This window comes from Chinchilla lanigera, unplaced genomic scaffold (assembly GCF_000276665.1).
Source record: "Chinchilla lanigera isolate Chin_1 unplaced genomic scaffold, ChiLan1.0 scaffold00013, whole genome shotgun sequence".
Classification (NCBI taxonomy): domain Eukaryota; kingdom Metazoa; phylum Chordata; class Mammalia; order Rodentia; family Chinchillidae; genus Chinchilla; species Chinchilla lanigera.
In genome coordinates this window covers 20,674,716-20,684,770 of record NW_004955414.1, presented here as the reverse complement: position 1 = coordinate 20,684,770, position 10,055 = coordinate 20,674,716, and the positions used below count along the sequence as shown (strand labels likewise).

At 34.2% G+C, this 10,055-nt stretch overlaps 1 protein-coding gene across 1 annotated transcript; it reads right to left on the bottom strand.

The window, feature by feature from the left end:
- Positions 1-3,765: 3,765 nt before the first annotated feature.
- Positions 3,766-4,704, bottom strand: LOC102022909 (olfactory receptor 52J3-like). The gene has a single exon (XM_005380065.1). The coding sequence runs from the start codon at positions 4,702-4,704 to the stop codon at positions 3,766-3,768; it is 939 nt and encodes a 312-aa protein (XP_005380122.1).
- Positions 4,705-10,055: the final 5,351 nt, after the last annotated feature.

Genomic DNA, 10,055 nt, shown 5'->3' with positions numbered 1-10,055 from the left:
ACACAAATGTCCATCCACTGAGGATAGGATAAAAAAGTTGTGGCATTTTTATATTATGGAATATTACTCAGCTATAAAGAAAGGTAAACTAGAGGCTTTTATAGGTAAATGGTCACAACTAGAGACCATATTCACAAGTGAAATAAATCAGACCCGAATGTGTAAGCTACGCATTTTCTCACTAATGTAAGAACCTGAAAAAGTGCATAAAAATTAGGAGATATGATAAACATTGTGAAATGAAAGGAAACTGCTCAAAGGTAAAGAACAACTGGGATAAGGGAAAAGAGAAAAGAAAGGATAAAATTGTGTATATATGTATATACAGGATAGCTAAACATACTTGTACTGCTGACATTTATCACTTTATTGAAAGGAACAGTTAATGATTAATTATTTGATCAATCTTGCATGTCTATATTTGTTTTCCTGAGTAACCACTTTGAAGTTATCTATATGTAATACAATAACCACTGTTAATTCCCTGTCACCTTGTCTGTAATTCACTATTGCTTGTACTATTCTTGTGCTACTTTGTAAATGGTCATCTGTATCTTAATATGTTTTTGTTCTTTTACTTCTAAAATAAAAAAATAAGAATATAAAAGATTTAAGGTAAAAATAATGATATTTAAGAATATATGTTTGAATTGTTAAGACCACAGTTAACTGGCTATAGTGAAGGAAAGAAAGATAAAATTCATGAAAGAAATATACATTTGATTTATTTTTAAATATTTACAAAGCAATATAAAATTAGTAGAAATTATTAAAAATAAAGTTTAAATACTGCATCTCAAGAGCAGAGTTCATAATATAAAGACTTACTGAATACTGAACATTATGTAAGCAAATATAAAGGTAGACTCAATATAATGAAATTTCTAAATGACAAAAATAGACATTTCCTAAAGATTAGAGGAAAAATTATTTTAAAGCAATTACAAAGTATGACTGGTATAGTGGGCTTCATTAAGAACACTCATTGCTAAGACAAAGCAGAGAAATAATTCAGAAAACTTAATGGTTTAGATTTTTGTTCTAAAATTCTACAAAATTTTTTTGCTTTCCAAATATGAGGAGAAATGAAGAAATATTTAGACATGAAAATGAAATAAAATATTACCAAAGAAAAGGGGGTGTTTGGGTTAGCAGAGTGCTGAGGTAATGGCTATTTGATGCTTCCAATGTATATTGATTAACCCAGAAGCAAGAAAATAGTGAGAAGGGCACAGAAGATTCTAGGTGATAGCGTCATGAGAGGTATGGATGGCAGAAGTAGCTAAGCTCTGAAAACAGCTTAATAGCCCATCAACAGGTGACTGGATAAATATAATGCAGTATATATCCACAATGGAGTATTAGTCAGCCATCAAGGAAGAATGAATTTACACCATTTTCAGAAAAATGGATGGTCTGGAGACCATAACATTAGCAGGAATAAGTCAGATATGGAAAATGAAATATCTCATGAAAAACCTAATATATAAATAAACAAGCAGTAAAATATTGGACAGAGGGTAGGAAACAAAAAGAAAGAAACTTTGATATTGGGAAGCTGATTAGGAGAAAGTTATGGAGGAGGGATAAAGGTACTGAAAATGATGAAGGTAGTTAGAGCACATGTGACACTATCCCCCAAATAACTGTTATATATTCCAAACATACATTAATAGAACAATTCTTAAAACTTAGAAATGTACAGCAGCTAATATTTTTTGTTTTATTCAACAAAGAGTAATAGGAGGTTAGCCTTAAGGAAACATAAAAAGTGAAATAGGGAAATAAAATATTAGTAATACTGTATACCGGAGATAAAATATACAACAGCAGAAGTGAAGAGAATTTGGGAAAAGGGCTAAATAAAATAAATGTAAAGTACAAAATAAAAAAATATTGGAAAATATAAAATTTCAAAAGTGGTGAATCAAAAAATAGACATCAAGAAAACAGAAATATATTCTCATGGATGATAATCCTGTCATTTAATAATTGTACTTCAAAGAAAAAAACTTAACTATGTTACCATAAAACTTAAAATATTCTGTGAAGATATGCAGCTCAATTTCTAGTTAAAAATGTGCTGATATATGATGCATTTCCAAATTAATATATAAATGAAATTAATTCTATTACACAATACAGATTATTTTAATATATATAAATTAGAGACAATCTAACAAAATCACATAGATCATTTGTAAAATTAGACACTTTACTCAAATACTGCAAAAACTAAAATTTGCCTTTGGGAAAACAGGAGAAAAACTGTTCTGGACAGTGTTAAAAGTAATTTCAATGTTAATGTTGTCTATATTTTTTCAAACTTTATCTCTGAAATTAGTGCATAGTTAGGGTTGTTCATGCTTATTTTCAGGAACAAATAATATTTGTTATATTTTTTGGTTCTTTTTAAGTAGATTGAAATATTAAAATTGTAAACAATTTAAAGTGAAGTGAGAAAGTTAATCAAACAAAAATTGTTTACTTAGTCTTTCAAATTTTACTAATAATCACTTAAAAGCCATTGCTCAGTCACTTATGAAAACTGGCAAATTATAACTTAATCTGCATTTCTCACATTTACCTTTTGGGGGAGAAATAGAGATGTTTCATTTGTCTAGGATATAAGGCATTGAAATTTGCACAGGGTATTTTAAAATCAAATGTAGACTGAAAAATAAAAATGGATAAAGTGATAGGCAAAGTTCAACATAGCCATGTATAGACCTAGAGAGAAATAGTGCATATATACGTGAACATTTAATTTGTGCATCTGGTATGCAATGCAGAAGGTCAATCAGTGTTGTATCAGTGTTGGTATTTGTGAAAAATAGTATTGAAATTACGTTGGTTTTGACTACTATTATATGTACTAAAACTCCTATATTTGACAGATGATTCCATCTCAAGCTAAACGTTTGGCAACGATGTTTTGAACCCGGAAACATGATTTAACAGGAGAACAACAGAATATACCCCCTACAGAGCCAGATGCTTGTGTTAATTTGGTATCATGATATATCCTCAAAAGTCAGGATTCAAGATGTACAATGGATACAAAATAAATTGATTGAGTAGTCAAATATATGCTGACATTAATGGATGAAAACCGGAAATAGTTAACATAGTTGTACTACTGACTTTTATTGCTCTATCAAAAGGAACAGTTAATGTTTAAGTGTATGATCAATCTTACATGTCTATATTTGTTTATCTGAGTATCCAATTTGAAGATATCAATATGTAATATGACAACCATTGTTAATTTCCGATCACCTTGTCTGAAATTCTGTATTGCTTGTATTGTTTTTGGGTTATTTTCTGAATGTATGTGTGTTTATTAAGATGTTTTCATCCTTTTATTTTTAAAATAAAAGAAAAAAGAGAAAGAAAACTGGAGATCAAAGAAGAAATGTATAGGTTCAAATTGCCAGTGTTACATATGTCTAACCAAAGGGCACAAGAAATCCAATATAATATGTTCTTCCCCAGGAACAAAAAGCTACAAATGCTCTGCATGTGGGTAAAGGGGCATAAGCTACACTGCTTCATTCCCTTGCAGAGATAGTCCATCATTCTTTGAAATCTATATATAGTGATATTTCTCTGCAGGTCTCTGAGTGCGTTGGTCCACAGCCCAGAAAACGAACAACCAGAATTTCAACCCAACAGCAATAAGGCAAAATATTAGGACCTATTGCTAAAGGTTAGCACATGAATCTTCTTAGGAAGATCTAAATTCTTAGAAACAGAACACAAGGGTCATCTTTTATTCAGCACACTGAGCACTCGCTCTCTTATCTGTTTGGTCCTCATGCCATAAATGATGGGATTAAGTACAGGCGGAATCACCAAATAGAGATTTGCAACAAGAATGTGAACATAGTGCGGAATGCTGTGTCCAAATCGATGAGTGAGGAAGGAGAAGACTGACGGGATATAGAAAACACAGAGAACTGCGACGTGAGAACCACAGGTGCTGAGGGCTTTTCCCGGGGCAGCCTGAGAAGGAAGGTGGAAGACAGCACGGAGGATGTACACATAGGAGATTCCAATAAGGACAAGATTCAGAAGAAACAGTGAGACCACAAAGAGTCCGTAGATAGCGTTGATGCGAATATTTCCACAGGATAACTTTGCAATGCCCATATGCTCACAGTAGGAATGGGCTATGGTGCGAGCATGGCAAAAAGGCAGCCGGTAGATGAGATAGATCATGGGAAATATGCACAGTGCTGGACGAATTACAATCCAGAATCCAATGCCCACCAGCACCCGAGATGTCAAGATGGTTGTGTAGTGTAGTGGAGTACAGATGGCCACATACCTGTCAAAGGCCATGGCCATCAGGACTTCAGCCTCCATGCCGGTGAAGGCGTGGATCAGAAACATCTGAGCCACACAAGCTCCAAAGCTAATCTCATGAGCATCAAACCAGAAGATACCCAGCATGTGGGGCACGGAGGTGGTAGAAAGAGCCAAATCAACTGTTGAAAGGATGGCCAGAAAGTAGAACATGGGCTCTCGGAGGGCCTGCTCTGTCTTGATGACTATCAAAATTGTGGCATTCCCCATTAAAGCCACAAGGTAAATAGAACAGAAAGGCAGAGAGAGCCAGCCGTGGATCTTTTCCAGACCTGGGATTCCAACAAGGAAAAATGTGGCTGGGTGAAACATGCTAGTGTTGTGGTCAGATAACATTCTGGGATGGTTGGTCTGAAGAAATGAATTTCTTTCTCCTGTAAAGAAAAACAGAGGGGCCAGAGCTCTGGAGTTCTATTCTCTTTTACTATGAGAATAAGGAATATCTCTTTTGTGTTCACGACATGATCACATTCAGAATTTCCATTCTGTGCTATCTGGTAGTGTTCTAACTCTAAACATTAACTTTTGCAGTGCACTAAATGTAGATTTGTAGTAATTAGACCTAGCCAGTCTTTTTGGAAGGCAACAGAATGTGACTGAACTCTACAGAGCCGCTATGTCCTGAGAGACTTTGAAAATATCAATATTGCACCTGGAGAAAAATGGATAAAAAAGAAAGAATTGCCTTTTGCCAATTTGTAATGAATATTAATCACAAATCCTAATTTAGAGGCACTCCTGCTTTTGAAAACTAACTTTTTCTGGCTCATCATTATTGACTGACACAGAAAATTATTTATTAATTATGACCCAAGCCAAGTAACTTCGGATACACACCCAAGCAGACTTTCAGCAACATAATTCAGATATTCTTAAGCAAAATTGTTATTTCCATGGGATGCTATTCCTGTTAATTCCAGGAGTGGAAATAACAATTGCTCATGACTGACAGAATATAGGAAGGATTATTTGGGAAAGAAATAAAGGCACACCACTGTTTATACTACATAGGCTGATGCTTATTTACTTCAAAATGTTACAAAGAACCAAGCTACTCAGGATGAGATTAACGAAGTTGTCTTTTGCTTTGTAATACAACAGTTACTGTTCAATATAATTGCTGCAGGCTATTGTTCTTCTCCTTGGCATAATGCATTTCTAAACATTTATTGTTTTTTTCTCAATGCAGAAACCTAATAATGTGAAAAAAGATGAATTCTCCATCTTTTTAATTAGTTCCAACATTTGAGTAGAAAATATTTCAAAACACCCTGCATATCACTTGTGTTCAATAAAAACATAGACATGCTTGTTAATTTAAACATCATCATCCACGAGAAAGATCCCATAGACTTTCTGCTGCTGACTTTGGGTTTAAACTTAGAAGTCTGTCCTGATAGCAGGTCTGTGACAGCCTCACTTCATCCTACTGCTGTGGCAATGATTTTATTTAATGCAACTGAAAGGATCTCTTATGCCTATAACATTGTGAGAGATTTCATATGTAATTTTTAACTTAATATATATTTTACTTCAAAACTTGTGCACATTTCTGGTAGATTCAGAATCCTTTTGAGGGGCTGGGAATGTAGCTCAGCGGCACAGCGCCTGCCTGGCAAGTGCAAGGTCCTGAGTTTGATTCCCAGTACCAAAAACAAAACCAGAATACTTTTGTGTGCTAAGATTTAATTCAAAATGTATGATGATTTAATACATAACTTCCTTTTCTGCCTAGTACAGCATGGCCATCTAGTCCAGCTCTCAGCCTGCACTGCTAGTGAGCCCCTCTATCTACGGCCATATCTACTCACCAGAAATCACAGCAGATCCACCCCAGCCCTCCACAAACCATCACACAGCCCAGTATTTGGTGTCCCTTATGGATATCACTGGAAGGCAGATTTACTAGCTTGTTTAAACTTAGGGCATATTTATAAGACTATATCCCATTTTAGTATCAATTTTAGACAGCACTTTGGGACAGGGTCCTCAGAGACTGCTCAAGACACCTGGATGTGATCCAGAAATAGAAAAGCTAAAGAAATATAGAGCAAACCAAGGTGAATGTAAGTAAATATTAAAGAGTGGTAATAAAATCTCCAATTACTTATGAGAGTGTTTAAAATAGATGATTGGTTCACCACATCAATGTGGCCCAATTCGGTGGTCTTTCTCCATGTAGAAAACACTGGCAAATTTAACTTTGACCATCTTAATTATTATGTAGTCCTTCTTTTCTAGTTTTGAATGCCCCTATTGCTCCGTAGGGGTAATCTTCTCTAACCAACTGAAACTGATTTGCTCTTCTGCTAAGAAAGAAGAACACAAAGTTACGGTTTTTCATCCAAAATGTTTGCTATATATGAATTCTCCACCTCCATCACCAAAATTTTATGTGTATGACTTAAAAAAATTTCTAGTGATAAGTGTCTAAAATTTCAGTACTGAAGACAGGAACTTGCTTCAAGTCCTGGCTTTGTCACATACTTTCTGTGTGACTTTGGGTATCTTAAATATCATTTCTATATCTGGATTTCTTTATGAAACAGTAAAAATAATAGCATTCTCACTGTTGGCTGGATATGAGACATGCACTTCTAGGAGGCATTTAGAACACTGTCATCTACACAGAAAGTAGTCAAATATAGTAATTTTAAAATTATTAGTATTAATTTATATTTTAGTTTATAAGGCTATTTCTATAATGTGATTTATGCAAAACAGATTAAGGAATCAATTATACAACCAATTCTGTAGACAATTTCCTTTTGAACTCTTCAGTGAAAAGCATTTTCCTTTGAACTTTGGAGTCCACCATCTCTACATTGTGTGATTTCTGTTAGTATGTGATTACTTAGAGCAAGAGCTACAGATCTCTTTATGACAAGTTGAGATTTCTGAGACCCTTCCTGAGATAGTATCAAGCTTAAGACAAAACATTGAGTGCAAACACAAGAAATAAGGTTCTTCACCTGGTTTTGCCTAATTTCTCCAGTACATCATAGAAATATTAGCAGTATATCCTCCAAATTCAACACTTCTGTATTCCTGTGTACATACAATGACATATTTTCTTTGGTTCAATCAGGTCTTCACATTTAACTCGGATATAAAAACAAACCAATATCTGTATTGTTGTGAGAGTCCACAAACTTCTTTTAATTATTAAGACAGTTTATATTATCATTTTAAAAACCTTCAAAATAAACAGATACAGATTTAATTACTTTTTGTTCTTGAATATTTCCTTTCCAGGGGCTACAGTGTTGCAGCTTTACTGATTGCTTCTTACTGCTGTAGAAATTGATTTTACCTCATGAAACATATCATATTTTGCCTTGGATATGATTATAAAAGGAAAATAAGTGATACTTGAGAGCAAGTAGTGTAGGGGACGATGACTCTTAGCATATCATTTTAAGATAGAATAATTCTAGTCTTAATGCAAGCCTCAAAATGTGTCTTGAGAAACATCCCGGAGGGTTGTAAAGAGTTAATTTTGCAGTCCTGACTTAGCCCTGGAATGCTTCTCCAGGGCTAAGAACACCTGGGCTCAGATCACCACCTATGACCGTACCTGGGTTGTTTCATCCCTCCCCTGGCCCTAGATAAACGCTATAACCATAAAGGAAATGTATGGTTATCTAAAGAGGGACATATAGAACAGCATACAGAAAGTATATATCATTGTGGTTGGGGTCATGACCTTAGCCTGACCTGGTTAGGTGGCACAAGGAAAACAACATGTGGCCAGGGCTACAACATTGCAATCTGTTACCATGGAAACCAAAAATGTATATAAGCTGGGAACAAAGGCAGGTCCACGCCTACTTCCCGGACTTGCAAGTCGGGATGAGAGGTGACTGGTCTAAATTAAAACTTTGTCTGTTCTCTTTGGTCTCTTGCGGAATACAGCCAGAATTTTTGCCATAACAGTAGGTCATTTTACTGTACTACAAATATCAATCCAGCAGGAAAGTATAGCAGTTAAAAACAAATATGGATGTAGGATCAGCAAAGTATATGAAGTAAAATCTCACAGAAATAAAAGTAGAAATAATGAATTCAGAAATAATAGCTAAGATTTAAATGTACTATTATAACAATTGATAGCATTTTTATACAGAAGATAAATGAGGAACTGGAAAGCATGAGCATCACTATAATCAATCCTCTCCAAAACAGAAGAATATACATTTTTCAAATGCACATAGAACATTCTCTGGAAGAGAAACCATGCTAGACCATTAAAAAGAAACTTAGCACATTAAAGTGACATAAATAATTAAAAAATATGTTCTTGGACCACAAAGGGATAAAATCAGAAAACAGCCAAAATATTGAGGAATTCACAATATGTTAACATGAAAAAACACAGTCTTTAATAACAAATTAATCAAATATAATTAAACTGTCAGGAAATAATTTGACATTTTTGTTGTACTTTAATAAAAGTAATAGCAAACACTAAAATGTTTGGGATGCAGCAAAAGTGGTTTTTACAAGGAAATTTATCCTTCTAAATGCTTATATTAAAGAAGAATCCAGATCTCAAATCAATAACCTAAACTTCAACCTTGACACTCATAAAATGATTAACAAACTAAACGAGTAAAAGGAGGTCAGTTATATATTACAGGCTGGGAATTCATGAAAATAGAGAATGGAAAAGTAAAACCAGGAAATAATTTCAGTGCACTTCGAGTCACAGAAATATTGAAAAAATATAACAAATGTAGAATATGAACATGCATGTATCCTCTGAGGACAGTCACATCCTAAATGAACAAGATCAGCTACTCATCAGGATGTACAGTGTCAGAGTATAGTTAATGCTAGTGACAATAAGCCAGCTCTTATGGATTTCTTCTGTGCAGCTGCCAATAATCTGCCCCTTCACTACACTTTTTCATATGTCAATTTTCTTATTTTCCCTTTTCCCCACTTCATAGTTTTCCATGCTAAATTGTCAACATTTTTAAACACAAATACCTATGTTATCCCTTTCATCTTTATATAATTCTCAATACTGGATGTGGTTCTGTGTGGACATTTTAGTTCTCAACCCTTTATTTCATTTTTTGCAAGTCGGATTCCACAAAAGGGTATTGTCACATATTGCCTTTGTGTGTTAGCCCTATGTATGTACTTAAAATCATGGAAACATCCTTCATAAAAGAAGAATTATTTTTTTCTGCACATCTATGTCTGTGAAAGTTAAAATCTGTCAAATGTCAGCTGTTTAAGAAACTGCATATGCAGTAGGGACCCATCCTGGTTTTTATTTATCCTATCAAAGGCCTAGGTTGTCCACCATACTAAGTTAGATGACCACAGTTATAAAGCAGTTTGCACACAATTAACAGCTATAGTAATATGTGTTTACACATTTTGCTTTTCTAGTCTAATTATGAATATGGTTCATTTTCTCATAACTCTTACACCAACATCTGTCAGTAGTATACTTGAGTGTTATGCTTGCAAAATATGTATGTTATTGTCGCCCATTTCGCTGCATGTAATGAACTATGAGGTTTTCTGTCATATTTTCTGCTTTTCAAATAAATCTCCACTTAAATATGTAAATAAGTGTCTTTTCACAATCATGGTGCTCATTACATTTTCCAGGATATGGCTCAAACTCTCATGCGAATAACAGGCAGTTAACTTATACATTAGGAATACAA